General features: G+C 45.0%; 1 protein-coding gene and 1 long non-coding RNA gene across 2 annotated transcripts; both read left to right on the top strand.

Moving 5' to 3' along the window:
- Positions 1-1,375: 1,375 nt before the first annotated feature.
- On the top strand, positions 1,376-3,836 carry LOC126993189 (uncharacterized). The gene is made up of 5 exons (XR_007747496.1): positions 1,376-1,470; positions 1,708-1,812; positions 2,232-2,490; positions 2,875-2,955; positions 3,751-3,836. It is a non-coding gene; the product is annotated as an uncharacterized LOC126993189 (long non-coding RNA).
- A 472-nt stretch (positions 3,837-4,308) lies between these two features.
- On the top strand, positions 4,309-11,163 carry LOC126993192 (polyamine deacetylase HDAC10-like). The gene is made up of 4 exons (XM_050852052.1): positions 4,309-4,477; positions 4,947-5,090; positions 6,877-7,071; positions 10,604-11,163. Exons 1-3 carry the CDS (start codon positions 4,355-4,357, stop codon positions 7,000-7,002), a joined length of 393 nt encoding a protein of 130 aa, XP_050708009.1. The 5' UTR covers positions 4,309-4,354; the 3' UTR covers positions 7,003-7,071; positions 10,604-11,163.
- Positions 11,164-19,236: the final 8,073 nt, after the last annotated feature.

The following is a 19,236-nucleotide window of genomic DNA, read 5'->3' on the forward strand; positions in this document are numbered from 1 at the left end:
TCAGAGCTAAGTGAACAGACTATAGTTGTGATATATAGGAATTGAGCTACACTTGTGGGCTCTTGTGTATGTGTTCGGTGGAGGTTGTATGTGTGTGTGTGTGTGTGTATTTACCTAGTGATATACAGGATGCTTTACGCTGGTCAGTTTATCAAGTTTAGCTTTAATTCATGAATATTTTTTGCTTGAGCTCAATTTTCTCTATTTTCAAGGTCATTCTAAGTCACAATGTATCTGTGTGTGTGTGTGTGTGTGTGTGTGTTTGTGTCTGCCTCTGCTTGCTTGTCTGGTTTTTGTATGCATTTACTTAGTCATAGTATAGAGGATTTTAACTAATCTTGTGTTAACCTGCCTCCATATCTGCTTTCATACAACTGTACTTACTTTTAGAAATTCATGGATGTTCTCAGCTCTGTCTCCTCATCCAGACACTTGCCAGTGTGAATCACTCCAGCAGGGAAGTCAAGCCTCATAATAATGATGATGATAATACTACTACTATTACTATTAATACTAATACTAATAATAATAATAAAAGATGGTATATATATTTTATTTTACTCAACTGTATCACAAACTTCCCATTATGAACCACTCTTAACAGGGAAGCCAAACACAATAGTAATAATAATAATAATAATAATAATAATAATAATAATAATAATAATAATAATAATAATAATAATACAGCATATTTATTATACTTTATTTTACCATCTGGCGTTTCAGGGTGAGATGGAGGTGTGGCCAGGCCTGCACGCACACCTCACCTCCCAGCTGGCAGGTGGCGCTGGTGCTGGAGGTGTGGCCAGGCCTGTACACACACCTCACCTCCCAGCTGATGGCCCTGGCGTGGGGCAAGGTGGTGCTGGTGCTGGAGGTGTGGCCAGGCCTGTACACACACCTCACCTCCCAGCTGATGGCCCTGGCGTGGGGCAAGGTGGCGCTGGTGCTGGAGGTGTGGCCAGGCACACACACCTCACCTCCCAGCTGATGGCCCTGGTGCGGGCAAGGTGGTGGTGGTGCTGGAGGTGTGGCCAGGCCTGCACGCACACCTCACCTCCCAGCTGATGGCCCTGGCGTGGGGCAAGGTGGCGCTGGTGCTGGAGGTGTGGCCAGGCCTGTACACACACCTCACCTCCCAGCTGATGGCCCTGGCGTGGGGCAAGGTGGCGCTGGTGCTGGAGGTGTGGCCAGGCCTGTACACACACCTCACCTCCCAGCTGATGGCCCTGGCGCAGGGCAAGGTGGTGCTGTTGCTGGAGGTGTGGCCCACACCTCACCTCCCAGCTGATGGCCCTGGCGGGGCAAGGTGGTGCTGGTGCTGGAGGTGTGGCCAGGCCTGTACACACACATCACCTACAAGCTGATGTCACTGGCAATGTCAAGTTGTTGCTGGTGCTGGAGGTGACCAGTCTGACCTCACCCAAACATTGTGGCAGGAACTGAGCACCACACATCCACACACTGGTATGCATTCTACCTCCCTATAGAATTCAATTGGGAAAAAAAAATTGACATCACTGAAAACTTGAAAAAAAATATTGCACAGAAATCTAAAAAATAGCTTAGACAATTATTATTACATAGCAGGATGATAGTAATATTGATAATAATAATAGTAATAATAATAATAATAATAATAATAATAATAATAATAATAATAATAATTAGAATGGTAATAAGCAATCCCTGTTGTGTGTGCAGGGTGGGTGGTGCCTGCCGTCCAGGCCAAGAGTGCCGCCCACACCCTCAGTGCCTTGCTGGGCCACCACTGCCCCCCTGCTGGACCCCCCTGCAGCCATCACCAAGGTGCCTGATAGCTGTCTGTCTGTCTATATCTTTCTGTATCAATCTGTCCATCTCTATGCCTGTCTATCTATCTCTGCTTATATCTGTCTTTATCTATCTATCTATCTCAGTCTGTCTATATCCATTTATCTATCTCTCTGTCTGCCTTATCTCTGATGCAGGATTTATTGAACTGTTTTGTTTTAATATTTTTTTGTCCCTCTTTTTTATTATTATTATTCTCCTTACTTTACTGTCGCTGTCTATTTTATTTTCCCTATCCATGTCTGCTCATTAAGAGGAAGCTGTTTGGGCCTGTAGCATTGTCTTATTTTTCCTTGATGCCCTTTCTTGGATCTCAGAAACAATGTCTTTTTCCTATAGTTAACCTGCTCTTTTTCTCAACATTGACCTTCCTCTCCCTTCCCTGTCCTCCCCAGCCTTCAGGAGACACTGCTGAGCCTGGTGTATGTCCAGTGGGCACACTGGCGCTGCTTCCAGTACCAGGGGTCCTTATGCCAGCAGGAGGTGCGGGGTGAGGCTGATCCCAGCACCTTCACCCCGAGCCTCTCCTTCCAAGGCCTGGTGGGTGTCTGGCCCTTACGCCTGCAGACCAGAGACACCATGCAGCTCCTGACACCACAGACCAGCAGCTCAGGGAGAGGATTGGTGAGAAACTGCTGCAGCTGAGGAGGGAAGGTATGTAGGAAGGAAGGGGAGGAGGAGAAAGAGGGAGAGGGAGAGGGAAGGAAGAGGAGAAAGGAAAAAATGGAAGAGAGGGAGGGAAGGAAAGGAAAGGGAAGGCAAAGAGGAAGAGGGAGAGAGAGAGGGGGGTTGAGAGGGAAAGAAAAGGAAGCAGGGAGGAAGGGAGAGGGAGGCAAAGAAAGGGAAAGGAAGGAAGGGAGGGAATGAAGGAGATGTGAGAGAGGTTGGGAACATTAGGAAATGCCTTTGTACTGCAGTGGACCAATAATAATGGCTGAGGAGGAGGAGGAGAAGGAAGAGGGAGGGGTGTACACCTTTCATAGGAAGCTCAGTCACAGCAAACAGGAGTCACTGAGGAGCTCTGTGCCTTGTCTTCAGAGGCCGTGGTGCTGAGTGAGTCTCCAAGGCTGTGTCTGGTGTGTGACGAGCAGGTGGAGCAACACGCAGCCTTACGGAAGGGTAAGTGCACTACACACTAAGGTGTTTTTTCATTCACAGACAAAACATAATGAAGATAGTCTAAGTACTCTGATGTACCCGAGGCAGCTCTTGGTACCTGCCAGAGTTTTTACCTCAAGAAGACCAAGTTTCCCTCACATATATATCTACTTGGACCAAATTTCTTGTCCACACCAAACCCACTGAGGCAGCACATGGCATCTTTTTATCAGAGCTTTTACCTCAAAAAGACTCAGAGTTTCCGTCACACATACCATTTATAGAGGACTTCGTGGTGCAGTGGTTAGCACACTCGGCTCACAACCAAGAGAGCCCGGGTTCGATTCCTGGGCGGAGTGGAAAAATTTGGGTGGCTTTTCCGATACCCTATGCCCCTGTCCAGCCAGCAGTGAATGGGTACCAGGTATTAATCGGGGGTTGTGTCCCGTCTCCTGGGATCTGTTCCCTTCTCCTATAATTCCTTCCCTTCTGTCTCTCTCTGGCATATGGCCACAGATGTTGTGCCGACTAAACCAAACTTTCCAACTTTCTGCATACCATTTATTTATTTTCACCCAATTCCTTGTTACATATGTCACCCATTCAGGCAGCTTTAATACTCTTTACCAGAACTAGAAGACAAAGCTTTCCTCACTTATCTAACCAACACTTAACCACCATAACTTGACCACACATAACCCCTTGAGGCAGCTTTCTACCCTCGTACTCGAGCAACCTTTTTTACCAGACAAGTTTCCCTCACACCACAACACACAGAGGTACACACTAATTCACCCTCTCCCCCCCCCCACACAGGGAACATCCAGAGCGGCCAGAGCACATCCAGCAGGTGTGGGAGATGTTGGGGCGTGCCGGGGTGCTGGGGCGAGGCCAGCGGCTGCAGGTGGGTGGTGGAGGCACTGTCTGTATGATGTGTGTTCGTGTTTATGTCACTGTTCCGTCGTTCACTGTTCAGTTGTTTACTTCTCCTTGTTCGCCTTGCTTAGTATGAGTCTCCCTTCACACCTGCACTGGCTAACACCTGTATAGCCACCCATAGTAAAGCATAGAGGGTATGCAGCTCTCTCTATTCCTTGGACCTGCTTTATAAACTTGATGCAGTGTCAGCCAGTAGGATCAGTTGGGTTGAGTTGAGGCAAAGAAGTTGTTCTCATTGTTGGAATTAGGATTGAGGAAGGAGAGTTGGAAGAGGAAGAAAGATTCTGGATAAAGGAAGGAGAGATGGGAGAGAGGAAATGAGAAATAGAGAGATATACAGATGATGCCGAAGAGATATTAATAAAGAAAGAGTCTAATCTTAATCTAACCCTTTTCTCCCTCCCTCTCTCCATCCTTGCACAGCCTCCAGGCCCAGCGTGAGGAGGTGGAGCTCACACACAGCCAGGAACATGTGGCCTTCATGTTCAGCCTCCAGGCCCAGGGGGAGGAGGAGCTGCAGACCATTCAGGAGAACTACAAGTCTGTCTACCTCCACCCCGCCACCAATGTCTGTGCTCTGCTCTCGGCCGGCTCACTGCTGCAGGTACGAGGGGGAGAAAGAAGTACCGTAAGTGCATGTAGGAGAGAGTCATGTTGTGTTCACGATGGTAGAGAAAGGAGGAGGAGGAGGAGGAGGTGTGTGAGACAGGAGATGAAAAGGAATGGCATTGAGTCACTCCTCTAGTCTCTGCTCATGGTTGGGTCTTTAGATTGGAGGAGGAGGAGGAAGGAAAAGGAGGAGAAAAAATATAGTAAAAGCCTGTAATAGAAAATAATGCTGTATTAAAATTGGAGGAAGAAGAGGATAAGGAGGAGGAGGAAAAGGAGAAGGAAAAAATTATAGTAAAAGCCTGTAATCTTTTTTTAATTCTGCATTCTATACTTTTTATACACACACTTATATGTACTCTTTTTCTAATCATAATATACTACCCTCAAGAATGCATTTGGAATTGACAGTAATGAAAGAGGAGGAAAACAATGTAGGAATGATACAATCTCTTTCCTTGAAGGTCGTGGACGAGGTGTTTGCAGGCCGAGCCAGGGCCGGTGTGGGCATCATCCGTCCCCCGGCCACCACGCCGAGCCGGACCGCCCCCACGGCCTCTTCTTCTACAACAACGTGGCCGTCGCCGCCAACAGGCTGGGATGCCAAGGTGGGCGCTGCCTGGCCCTGGCACCACATTAACTCTGCCTTTTATTTTCATCATTATCACTCCTTTGTCAAATATTTCCTTCACATCACCTATTTCTCTTCCTCTCCTTCCTTTATCCTGAATCTGTTTTGCATCACCTGTCTCTCTTATTCCTCCTTCTCTTCCATCTCTCCTTCCCTCTTTTATCTGTAATCTCTTTGGTCTTATCTATCCCTCTATTCTTCATTCCCGCTCTCCCATCTCCTTCCTTTATCATCTTCTTCCTTTTATCTATCTGGCATCATCTATTTATATTCCTTCTTTCCTCTCTCCCATCTCCTTCCTTTATCAAAAATCTCTCATCTCCTTTTATCATTTTCCTCCTTCTCTCTCCCTTTCTTTATTGTCCTGTGTGTGTGTGTGTGTGTGTGTGTGAATGTGTTTGTGTGTTGGTGTGACTGTGTGTATATGTGGGTGTGGGTGTGAGTGAGTGTGTGTGTATTTAACTAGTTGTGAAATAAAGAAAAAGAGCTGTACTAGGCCCGTGCTGTCCTGTTTCCATAATGCTTATTATCCATTGAAGTCATGAATCGTTTTTGCACACATGTCTCCATGTGAGTCCCCATGTTGTTGTGCTTCTGTATGGAAAACTGTATTTTGATTGTCTGCTTATTATTTGTCACACTCCTATCATGTACCACTAGGTCTTCCCTGTCCAATCCCTCTTGTATCCTATACAATGCTATTAGGTCCCCTCTCTCTCTTCTGCTTTCCAGTGCTGTTAGTCCCAATTTCTCCAGTCTTTCTTCATAAGTATGTTCTCTCAGAGTTTCCGTTAATTTAATCGCTGCTCTTTGTATTCTTTCCAACTTTCTAATTTTTCTTCAATCTAGTTGACCACACTAATGCTGCATATTCCAGTCTTGGACATATCATCGATGTTGTTAGTTTCTTCACCATTTCTTCATCTGAATATTTAAATTCTGCTTTTATGTTTCTAAGAAAATTGTATGTTTCCCCAGTTATCCGGTCTATATGTTTTCCAAAGGATAACTTGTCTGTTATGGTCACTCCCAGATCTTTTTCCTCTGTTTTTTTCATGATTCTTTCATTACTCAGAGAGTAGCTCCCCGATATTCGTCTACTGCTCTTACCAAACTCCATCGCACTACACTTCTCTGTACTGAATGTCATTTCACATTTTTGTGACCATTTGTTTATTCTGTCGAGATCTTGGCTCAGGGCTACACAGTCTTCTTCATTAGCCACCCTCATTAGTTTAGCATCATCAGCAAACATATTCATATAGCTTGTCACCTCTTCTGTCATGTCGCTTATATATATTGCAAACATAATCGGAGCCAACACCGATCCTTGGGGGACTCCACTAGTTTCTTCCGTCCACCTTGATTTATTGTTATGTGTGTGTGTGAGTGTGTGCATGTGGGTGTGTGGTGTGAATGTGGGTGTGTATTTACCTAGTTGTATTTACCTAGTTGTAGTTTTACAGGACCTGGGCTTTACGCTCGTGTGGTCCCGTCTGTGTGTATTTACCTAGTTGTATATACCTAGTTGTGACATACGGGAAAAGAGCTACGCTCACGCTGTCCCGTCTCCATATCCTCTCTTATCCAACTTTTCCTTAAAATCATGAATGTTTCTTGCACAAACCACCTCCTCCTCCAGTCTATTCCATAGCTCAATGCTTTGGGAAGCTAAACTTTTTCACATCTCACCTACACGTGTGTATGTGTGTGTGTGTGTATGCATTCTACTGTACTCCCAACACCATCTCTGTGGCCTGCAGGGTGCTGGTGGTGGACCAGGATGTGCACCTCGGCAGCGGCATCCAGCATTTGTTTGTGGCCGAGCCGAGGGTGCTGTACGTGTCCCTCCACTGCCACCACCACGGCCTCTTCTTGCCATCCTCTGAGGACCCAGACTATGACGAGTGGGGACGGGACCTGGCCAAGGCTACAACATTAACATTTGCTGCAACAAGGTGAGGGCCATATCTCTGCTGACGAGACACACACACACACACACACACACACACACACACACACACACATAAATAATAATAATAAAAAAAAAAAATCACTCTATAAAAATACCTAAATCAATGAAACCACATAAATCAAAGAAGTGTTTCGAGGACATTTTTTTTCATTGCTCTTCTCTGTACCAATAAAAGTATAGCAGGAATTGACTTTTTGCCGCATGCGTGAAGACATAACTTACTGACTCCCAAAAGCATGAGTCTCACCAAAGTGGGTCATTCTGTCTCCTCTTCTCAGGGGAAAGGATGGTGGTGAGCAGGACCTTTTTTAGTGTGTGTGCCTGTGTCAACGCTAGATTTTTTTAGCACACTAGTCAGCTTTTAGTCTCCACCAGTGTCTGTATTCTCAACGCTTCCACCTCCCACCACGTCAACTGTTTCCAAAGGCCAAAAAAGACTAGCCTGTCCGCTGCGATTGGCACGGATTTGTCCTTCACTGGTAGCCTGGCTTCCCATGTGGTACTGATGTGCTGGATATTCCCTCCCAAGGTGCAGGACTTTACATTTTTCTTCATTGAATTGTAGCAGCCACCTTTTGTTCCAATCCTGTAGCTTGGTGAGGTCTTCTGGTAGGAAATCCTCAGTCAGGGGGTTAATTGGGTTTTCATGAGGGTTTTTTCACATTCATGGTACAGAAGAAGGGCCACACCACCACCAGGTACAGTACACTGCCCCTAGTAATGCCCACAACGCCTATGGAAGCCCTGTTAAATATGTGTACTTGGGTGCCCAAAGGTTTGAGAATACAGGGCCAGTGTAGGTGTGTAGTAGATGCAGACACTTTGTTGTTTTACCTTTGAGGTAGGTGATGAAAATATCTTGTTTCTTTCCTCTTGTGCATGATCAGTGTATTTATTTTACCCCTGGTCACCCTCTACCAGTCTAGGGGTCGCATTCTTAAACATTTCCGAACCCAAGGTCACCTGTTTGACAAGGCGTTCATGATAGTTGTGGGCATTTCCAGGAGTAGTTTTATGGCCCTGGTGGTGGTTTGACCCTTCCTCTGTACTGTGAACCTAAAAAACACATGCATCAGAGCCCGACTGGTCTCCTTTTTGGCCTCTGGAAATAGTTGATGTGAAGGGCGGAGGCGTTTGACAGTTCTGACCTCGGTGTGTTGTGAGGGCAGAGACTTTTTACCTTTTTCATGCAGATAACTATGTCTAGTGTCTCTTGCATTTTTGCACCTGGTCACACTTTACCCTTCCAGATGTTGAGTATGGTCACAAAATGGTTTGCTCGTAGAATCTTTCCAGTAGGGAGGGAGAGGTAAAAATTTTCTTGTTTTCCCTGTGTTAGAATGTTCAGTCTACTAAATTTTCATAAGTAAAATGGGTCTTTTTACATATGACTGGATTCCTTTGACTCTGTGTCCTCATATTTGATTCCTATTTATTTGTTGAACATTTCACATATTAGCCCGTCTGCTGCGACTGGCATGGATTTGGCTTTCACTGTTAGCCTGGTAACATACACTCCCAGGACTTTCTCTGCCTCTGTGGTGGATAGTGGAGTGTTTCCCATGTGGTATTAGTGTGCTGGATATCCCTTCACTGGTAGCCTGGTAACATACACTCCCAGGACTTTCTCTGCCTCTGTGGTGGATAGTGGAGTGTTTCCCATGTGGTATTAGTGTGCTGGATATCCCTTCACTGGTAGCCTGGTAACATACACTCCCAGGACTTTCTCTGCCTCTGTGGTGGATAGTGGAGTGTTTCCCATGTGGTATTAGTGTGCTGGATATCCCTTCACTGGTAGCCTGGTAACATACACTCCCAGGACTTTCTCTGCCTCTGTGGTGGATAGTGGAGTGTTTCCCATGTGGTATTAGTGTGCTGGATATCCCTTCACTGGTAGCCTGGTAACATACAGTCCCAGGTCTTTTTCTGCCTCTGTGGTGGATAGTGGAGTGTTTCCCATGTGGTATTGGTGTGCTGGATATCCACTCACAGGGTGCAGGACTTTACATTTTTCCTCATTGAATTGTAGCAGACATTTTCGTTCCACTCCTGTAGCTTGGTGAGGTCTGTCTTCTGGCTGGAAATCTGCAGCCAAGGGGTTAACAAGTGTGCTGCACCTTCATGGGACCAAGTTTCCCTTGACCCTTTTTTGGAATTACTTTTACACAGACATTGTTGCAGCTTGAGAATGCTGCTCACTGGTCGCTTGCTTCATGTCCTACTCTCTGACCCTCACCGGACCTGCCTTTGACCTGAGAGAGCTCTTCATGTCCAAATACTATGCCTAGATAGCTAGAGATAGATAGTGTGATAGTGTGATAGGTAGGTACTCCCAGTTATCTCCTGACATTTGCTGTATTACCTTTCATGAATTGATAAGTTTATCTGTACTGTATTCATTGACCTGGTAGTGAAGATGTCAGATGGAGTCTTTCAATGCTGCATCTTTTAAGGTTAATCAGATGATGACAACTATGAGCCAGGTGCCCAGAGTTTGTTTTTTCCCAAATAAATGAACAGCTATTTTGAGAGAGGTTGTTTCCCTCAAGAGACAGGAACCATTCAGGAAAAGGGAGAGAAGGAAGAGGGAGAGGAAAGAAATGCAATGCAGTTTGCTTACTGTGAGACAAACAGAATAAATGGACATAACAACAGCATCACCAAGGTTGTATTAAAGGGAGGTAAAGTAGATAGAGTCCGTCCTTTCTCCCCCCAAAAATACATAGACACATTACATGGACCAGGAACAATTTTGGCACAATATTTTACTTATCCATAATTGCCTAAGTGGCCAAAAGAGAGATCAGTTTCAGAAGGAGAGGTGTCTTGATTGTTCTAAATACCTATTCAAACACATGTTAACCAACTTGAAATAATGCTCCAGCCCTCACTTGGAAAGAAAGGAAGGAAGGAAGGAAAAGGAGGCCTGGAAAGATGGTAGGAAGGAGGAGGAGAAAGAGGAATAATTAAATGGAGAAAGAAGGGAAGAGTCCAAGGAAATTTAAGGAAAGAAGGAATGATAAAAAGGAAACTAGGCTGGCAGAGAGAGAGAGAGAGAGAGAGAGAGAGAGAGAGAGAGAGAGAGAGAGAGAGAGAGAGAGAGAGAGAGAGAGAGAGAGAGAGAGAGAGAGAGAGAGAGATAAACCCTTGATTCAGCTATTTCACCACCCCGTGTCTTTCCTCCCAGCTACAAATCAGAAAATTGACCCTCGAGTGCTAAGTCCTCTGAGTATTTTTCTCCCTACACTGGTGCTGAAGTATTGCATTTTCATTCAGTCACAATTACCTGACACTTTTTTCTTTTCCTGTTATGATTCCCACTGATCAATGTCTAGATCCACACAGCCCTGTCCAGCACATGAAGGTTCACCCTGCTATCCAAGCTCCCAATGCAAGAATCAGTTATGGTCCTCAGCTCTGGTATTTCATCGTCCACTGTCCTTCCTCCCAGCCACAGTTCAGGAGGAAGAAGTCGTGTTTACTAAAGCCACAGTGTTTTTCTTGTGTTGTTTCAGAGTGGCATGGGTGACGCAGAGGCTCTCACTCAGGTGGTGCTGCCCGTGGCCTACCAGTTCAACCCACAGCTGGTCCTGGTCACTGCCAGCCTTGATGTTGGTGCGGGGACCCACTTGGAGGTTGGTGGATGGTGTCACTATCTGTATGACTACCTGCTGCTGCCTCTTTCTCTTTTTCTGTCACTATCTGTTCAGTTCAGTTCTCTCTCCATAATTATATTTTCAGTTCATGGTCGGGAGTTTTGGCTTCATAACAGCACTCCCTGGTGCACTCCTTCACTGTTTGGGTTTCTTGTTTTCCTCTCTTTATTCCTTTAGTGTTCTTTCTTATCCAAAATTTCTGTATTGTTCTTTTTGCTTTTTTTATTTATTTATTTATTTATTTTTATCTGCCTTAATAACTCATCTTCAGGGGCTGCCATGTGTATGCAATGAAGCATTTTGTAGTCTCCTTATATTGTATCCTGGTGTATTGTCATCTCAGACCATTGCATTCCATAGTGAAGAACTCCCTTCCTCTTCCTCACCCCCATTCCTCCCTTCATGCATCTCATACCTAAAGTAACACAGCCTAACCATTGCATTCCATATTAAAGGACTCCCTTCCTCTTCCTCCTCCCTTATTCCTCCCTTCATGCATCTCATACCTAAAGTAACAGCCTCACACACACTCTCAGGTTGCCCCGTGAGTCCCGATTGCTTTGGACATGTGATGACCCTTCTGTCTGGCCTGGCCGAGGGCCGCATGGTTCTGGCACTGAAGGGCGGCCTCAACCTCACCACCATCAGCTACTGCATGACGCTGTGTGCCAAGGCCTTGCTGGGGAATCCGCTGCCCCCCCCCCTTGAGCCCCAGCTGGTGCCCAACAAGAGTGCCGTGCAGACCATCAATGACGTCATCCGTACCCACAGCCGCTACTGGCCGGCGCTCTGCTTCAAGGTGAGTGTGGGGGTCTTTAATCCGACCACTGCAATTGGCACGGATTTGGCCTTCACTGGTAGCCTGGTAGCATACAGTCCCAGGTCTTTCTCTGCCTCTGTGGTGATAGTGGAGTGTTTCCCATGTGGTATTGGTGTGCTGGATATCCCCTCCCAAGGTGCAGGACTTTACATTTTTCTTCAGTGAATTGTAGCAGATATTTTTTGTTCCATTGCTGTAGCTTGGTGAGGTCTTCTTGTAAGAAATCCACAGTCAAGGGGTTAAGGGGCAGGACTGGTGAAAGTTATCCCTCATGTCCTGCTGGTGTGTTCTGTGCAGGTAGTGTTGTCAGTACATAATATAGAAAGCTGCCTCATTTCCAGAACTATATATTGGACATGTATTAGTTAGATCTCTCAAAACATTTCTTCAGTTCTCAGTGGCTCTAAATATTGTTGTTGTCAGACAGTAAAAAGAAAAACACATTATCCTCTCTATGTTTTGCAGTCTTTTCTTGTGGTTTGAGTCCTTGTGGTGCCTGACCCTGGGCAAGGTTACTTTCTTTACTGCCCTCACACTGCTCCTTGCCTCCCTGGATCAGAGTCAGGGAGAGGTTGTCTACATCTAGCATCAGTATAATAGCCTTGGTGATTAGTAGAAGGAGATAATAGGAGGAATAGAAGGTTTATTTTGATTTATATTAGTTTTTTTTTCATACTCTCTTCTTCCTTCTCCTCCTCCTCCACTCTCTCATTCTTCCTCCCTCTCTCTTCCTTTCTTCCTCCCTTTTCCTCTCCTCTCTCTCTTCCTTCATTACATTCTTCACCCATTCCTCCTCTCCTCTCCCCTCCAGGATTTATACCTCATCCAAATCTCTCCTTATGTTAGAATCACTTCTCTTTCCTTCCCTCCTCCTCCTCCTCCTTCTCCTCTCTCCCACTCTCTCTTCCATTCCCTTCTTTATCCACCTTTTCCCTTCTTCCTTCCTCCTCCTCTCCTCCTTTTCTCTCCACCACTTTACTTCTTCTCTCTCCTCCTCACTCTATCTCCCTTGGTCCACTCTGTTCTCTCTCTCTCCTTCCTCCCTCTTCTTCCTCCTCCTGTTCTAGATTTGAATAGTAATATGTATTAATGTATTGCAGAAAGAAGCAGAAGAAGAAAAGAAGAGAGGAGAGGGTATATTTGTGTGTGTGTGTGTGTGTGTGTTTGTGTGTGTGTGTGTTATATGGACAGAATTTAAACTGATTTCTTTCAACATATATTTTATTATTATTATTGAAAGACAAACTTCTCTTCTTCACTTCCTCCTTCTTCTTCTCTTTCATCTTCTTCTTCTTCATCTTTTGTTGGGGTTCTGATAGGAAGAGAAATAATAAAAATAATGAGAAAGAATTACCTCTATAGAGAAAGAGGGGGCATACATGTGTCTGCGGAGGCATGTGTCTGTGGGGGGTTGTCAACATACTGTGGGGGTCATCCTGTGGATCCTGAGAGAGAGAGAGAGAGAGAGAGAGAGAGAGAGAGAGAGAGAGAGAGAGAGAGAGAGAGAGAGAGAGAGAGAGAGAGAGAGAGAGAGAGAGAGCACAGCCTTCTGTCTCTTTCTCTTCCTTCTCCTTATTCTTTCTCTCTTTCTACTACTACTACATTTCCTCAGTAGTTAGTTAGTTAGTCAGTCAGTCAGTGTGTGTGTGTGTGTGTGTGTATCTCAATCTCAGAAGTGCCTCCATCTGTCCCTGCTCTGGCACTCTTGCTCTTCAATTCCTCTTCTTCTATCTCCTCCTCCTCCTCTTCTTCTCACTTTCCCTGACAGCCCTCCCTCAAGCCTTCCCTCATACACTCTCTTCACAAACCCATTCTCATCATGTGTCCAAACCATATCGGCGCAGCACACTCCACTCCTTTTGCTGCCACACCCACACCAAACCGCTCATACACGCTTCATTCTGTCTCATCCTGACACACCACACACACCTCTTGTATAACACCTTTCCACTGCATGTATTCCCCCTTGCTCTGCTGCGTGTCATGTACAGTACTTGGCTAAAGCTGTTTCTTGATCCCCTCTTGGCCTCCGTGCTCACACTTCTTCCCTTCGCTGCTCTCTTCCTGACCCCACCTCCCTGTGGATCTGGCCGCCCTAAACTCATCTATATTCCTGCACTATTCACTTCTGCTCTCCCTCCCACGTTCCCATTTATTACAGTTTATTTATCTCCTCATTCCCTCTCACTAGCACTCCATCTCTCCACTTCTTGCTACAGTTGTCACTTTTCTCCCCTATTTATCTCCCATTTATCCTGGTGTGAGTGTGTGTGTGTGTGTGTGTGTGTGTGTGTGTTCCTCCTGTAATATTAAAATAATGTAAGAATGCTCAAAAAAAAAAATATATATATATAATTTATTATTATCATTGTTATTATCATTAGACCCAAGAAGGAGGAAGAGGGATAGAGAGAAGGGAAAGGAAGGAGGAAGAGGAAGAGGAGGATGGAGGGAGAGGAAATAGGCAAGGGAAAGGGAGGGGGAGAAGAGAAGAGAAGAAGGGAAGGAAGGAGAGGAAGGAAGAATATTGTGAGGAAGGAAGGGAAGAGAAGAAGAGAAAAAAAGGAAGGGAAGAAGATATGAGAAAGGAGGAGAGATGGAGGAGGAGGAGGAGGAGGTCATAATCTATCTTCCTCTGCACCGTGAACCTAAAAGAACACTCCTTATGACCCGACTGACCTCCTTTTTGGCCTTTGGGAACAGCTGATGTGCGGGGCAAATGCTTCCGACCTTAGGAGGGAGGTGAAAGGGAGGAGAAGAACTGGAGAGGAGGAGATAAAATGGAGAAGTGGAGGAGAAAGGGGAAGACCAGCAGCAAGAAGACATGAAATAATGACAAGAAATATTAAGGAAAGAGAAAAACAAAAGTAAAGAGGAAAATAACAGGTTAGGGAAAGAAAACAAGGAAAGTAACAAATAAAAAAGTTAAGGAAAGAAAAACAGAAAAAAAAACAAGAATCTTAAGAAAAGGAAATAAAGAAAAGGACACTGGCCGAATCACTTCCCCAGCCGCCCCTGAGGCCTTAACACACACACACACACACACACACACACACACAGTAATTCCCTAAACAGACCCCACATTTACAGGGCCAATGCGACATGTTTACAGCCCCAAAACAGCCCCTTCCAAGCCCTCTAGTGTGCTCTGACCTTCCAGTAGAGGCCAGGGCAGCTCAACAGACTCTAGCCCCAGTCCAGGGACGGGTTTTAATAACACTAGCAGACGTATTTTGACAACAATGACAGTCACCAAGAACCTGTAGAGTGGACAGGAGGAGGAGAGAGGAGGGAAGGAAGGAAGAGGAGGAGGAGCAGAGAAAGAAAAATTGAAAGAGGAGGAGAAGGAAGAAATGATGATGAAAAGATGGAAGAAAAGAAAGAGAATAAGTGGAGAAAAAATGAATAAAAAGAGATTATGTGCTATGATACGTTCCCTGCCTTCTAGCACTATAGTTCTGCTGCCTCGTCCTGCCTCCCTGTTATATGTTTAAGGCCGAGATTTTTCTCTCTTTTCTACTACACCCGGTCCCACACGTCCTCTGCGTGTATTGAAACAATTACAATTATGAAGAAAAGAACGGAATTGACGGCATTCCCTCGTCACATCTTAATTCTCCCTTTCAATACCTCCCTCATGTATTCCCTCCCTCTCCACACTGTAACAGGCAAGTGACAAGGGCCAGGAGGAGGAGGAATTAGTGATAAGGGAAGGCATGCCTGACACCACAAAACCTCAAAACTGCCAACTCTCTCAATAAGCTGAAAAACTAAAATACTGGAGCCTGCATTATTCCCTCACCTCCTCTCCATCTCCTGGTTCCTTCCATCCAGGAGAGAGCAGCGGAGTTCCTTGAGCAGGCCCTTCCACTTGTAAACCTGGGACTTCTTGGACGTGAGGCATCTTGGACAGCTCTGTGGTGAGGTGCTCAGGCTGGGAGGAGGAGAAATGTGTGGAATGTGTTGGGGAGGGAGGAGAGGGAAGGAGGAGGGAAGGAGGAGAGAAGAGAAGTTAGCAAGATTTTACTGTATATTAACCAGACATGGGGCGATTACTTATGTTATGTAATTGATTACGATTATGATTACTTCATATTTTCACGATTACGATTACAATTACAATAAAATTAAGTGTAATCAATTACGGTTACGATTACATGATGTATTAATCATGACTACAGGAAGGACTGAAAGGTGAACTTGCAAATTTCACACATGTACCATGCTGAATATTTAACTGGTTGAATTACTACAGATATTTAGAGCACACACTTGCTGTACGAGAAACTATTAACTAAACTTTGATAATGTAATCACAAAAGTAATCACGATTACGATTGTACTTTTATAATGTATTCGATTAATAATAAAAAAATAATAATAAAAAAAAAACATTGGCAACTTCTATGTTATTTCCTGCCTCTGTTAAATTGGTAGGGAGGAGGAAGAAGGTGGTGTGTGTGTGTGTGTGTGTGTGTGTGTGTGTGTGTGTGTGTGTGTGTGTACTGGCAAAATCAAAGTTTTTCCTAACTAAAAGGTGTCAGTTAATGCACACAAAAAAACCATTGGCAGCTTCTTAACTTATATTCCTTGCCTTTACAAAGTTCTCTTCCCATTAATTTGTTTTAGGATACTTACACTAACAGAGAAACTAAACATACTGACTGTAGCAGGAGCAGTTAAAAGTTTGCCATGCCAGCAGAGGAATGAGCTTGAGCAGAGAGCCTCGGGCACTGCAGGAGGCTGGAGGGAGGCAGCTATCAGCAAGTTCAGAACAGCAGTGACTATGAAATTAAGGCATAGAAGATAGGAATTAAAGAAGAATGCGTGTGATGGCAGTGACTTAGAGGACTTAGTGAAGCAAATGGCAGTCAGGACAAAATGCAGAAATAAGGAAGGACAAGTATTTCAGAGTTTACCAGGGAAAGGGATGGAAAAAAGTGATGATTTTGGTTAACTCAGGCATTAGGAAGTTAAATAGCAGAGGAATGAGCTTGAGCAGAAAGCCTCGGGCACTGCAGAAGGCTGGAAGGAAGCAGCTGTTAGCAAGTTCTGAACAGCAGTGACTATGAAATGATGGCACAGAAGACAGCACAGGAAGGGAAGAATTTGAGTGTGGTGACAGGGACTTAGGAAGATGATTTAGGACAGATTGTAAATGCTTCATGTGGAAGAGTGCAACAGCTGAGTATTGTAAAGGATGGGGAAAAGTTACGTGAAAGGCTGCGTCAAGTTGGCAGATGATGAAGTTAAGGTCCATATTGTCAAACTCCTCACAGGCTTGCTCCATCTATTTCAAAAGGCTCTCGCAGAGGTTGTCGGGGTCTCCATGGGCGGTTTCCTGAGCCTGGCGGTAGTTTTGCATGGCTTCTGTGCCTTGAAGGAGAAAACACCCAAGACAACCCAGTTACTCTTCCCTGTGGGCTTGGGAAATAGGCACAGTGGGAGCCTGTTAGGAAGACAGGGACACAGAGATACAGACAAACAGAGATGCAGGCTGATGCTGCTGATAGTTTCACACGGCTGCTGCACCCTGAACGGAAAAACACCACCCAGGAAAACACGGTTAACCTTCTCTGTGGCCTTGGGGAATGGTAACAGTGGGAGCCTGATATGCTTAGGACCATAGGCTGACTTACAGCGCCTCATTTTGGGTGTTGATGACATAGAATTTCTCTCTCTCTCTCACACAAACACACACAAACACAAACACACACACACACACACACACACTTACACTGGAGTGAAAAACAGTATGCACATGGAGGAGGAGGTGGAGGAAGAAGAGGAGGAAGAGTAAAAAGAAAAGGTAAAAAATTGATAATATTAACTTTAAAAATATATCATTCATGTAAAAGTTAACCTAAATTCAGCCTTTAAAATTGCAAACAATCCTGCCACACATCAGTGCACTCATGTTATATCAGGTGTTCTCTTCACAGTTTCCTCATGATCTCAGGCTGTGTGGTGGACCGTCCCTTCCTGAGTGGACAATAGCCATGTGGCAGGCTGGGCCAAGGTGCCAGAAGAAGACATTAAGTTTTTGAGAGATGGGATGAGAAGTTTTCAGGTAACAACTTGAGATAAGGACAGAGCAAGGGTGTTTGCTGTAGAGGAGAGGGCACAGCTGCATGTCACCAAAGAATAAACTTGATAGGGGAATGCTTTGCCTGGGATTCTTACACACTACTGACCCTCACACACCAGCTATTTCTTAAGGCAAAGAGAGGTAAAATGCATTCTCAGGAGTGGTTATTAGAGTTCATGGCACAGAAGCCTTGTCAAACTACCACCAGGGTCACAAAACTACCCACGGAAAGGCCCACAACTCCTATAAAAGTCACGTCACGTGTGTGTTTGGGCGCTGGAATCTCGAAATAACGTGGCCCATTGCCCGCTCAGAATAGATGGCATCACTGTAAACACTCGCCTGCCCTGTGCCATGAAGGGCTCGGGTCGACCACCAGGCCCTTAAAGAAAGCCTACCAGCTGTAGGCCAGGATGTAAAAAAAATAAATAAATAAATAAATAAATAAATAAATAAATAATAATAATAATAATAATAATAATAATAATAATAATAATAATAATAATAATAATAATAATAATAATAAAACAATAAATAGATAAATTGATAAATGAGTAAATAAATTCCAGCAGCTGCGGTGGAGTGCCACATGTTGGAGCAGTGGGAGCACACGTGGCCCGTCCAGTGGCCCCCGTAGTGGCCCTGGCCTGGGAGGGACGAGCGGGAAGTGATGAACGGCCGCCTGGCTCCCACACCCTGCAGGGCTCTGGCAACAAGTAATGGCCATATTGATAGTAATAATAAACAAGTATTGGTATGTTATAAGAAAGAGGACTGGCGGGCACTCCTGAACTTGGTAGCTGCATGCCTCAACCCCTACCGTCCATAATTTTAAACACTGGCTCATCCCTATGCTGCCCTAATCCCTTATGCAAGAGTCAGCCAGCCAGCATCTTCATTCTTTCATCCCTTTGGCTGGTAAACTCTGAAAGAAAAACAGCCTTCCTTCATCTGTATTTCCTCTTGCCTATGACTTGGGTATATTATTAATAAACTGTAACGATAATAAATGCACACCACAAACTTACTACAAGCACATTACTAATGTACTGTACCCATACTGAATGCATACCACAAACTTACTGTCAGCATATCCCTCCCTGCACCTAAAACTCTGAGCATCATAGACTTACGCATTGGTGGCACTCGTCTCTGACAGTCCATAGAGGTTGTGGAGGTTGTAGTGGAGTCCGATGTAGTGCCTTGCCGACATGCACACCGTGTGGCAGAAGATAGAGTCTCTGACCACTGGTGGCAGACCAGAGGTTTGAGGGTTCATTCATCTCCTGAGAGTGAGTGAGTGAGTGAGTGGAGAGTGAGTGGAGAGTGAGTGAGTGGAGAGAGAGAGAGAGAGAGAGAGAGAGAGAGAGAGAGAGAGAGAGAGAAATGGGAAAAGGAGGAAGGTAGGGAAGAGAAAGTGTGAATGAGAGAGAGAGAGAGAGAGAGAGAGAGAGAGAGAGAGAGAGAGAGAGAGAGAGAGAGAGAGAGAGAGAAATGGGGAAGGAGGAAGGGAGAGAGAGAGAGAGAGAGAGAGAAAATAAGTTTGGAGTACCTTAAGAAAGACCCTTTGCTCGATTTTATCTC

The sequence above is a fragment of the Eriocheir sinensis genome, unplaced genomic scaffold (assembly GCF_024679095.1).
Source record: "Eriocheir sinensis breed Jianghai 21 unplaced genomic scaffold, ASM2467909v1 Scaffold58, whole genome shotgun sequence".
NCBI classification, from domain to species: Eukaryota; Metazoa; Arthropoda; class Malacostraca; order Decapoda; family Varunidae; genus Eriocheir; species Eriocheir sinensis.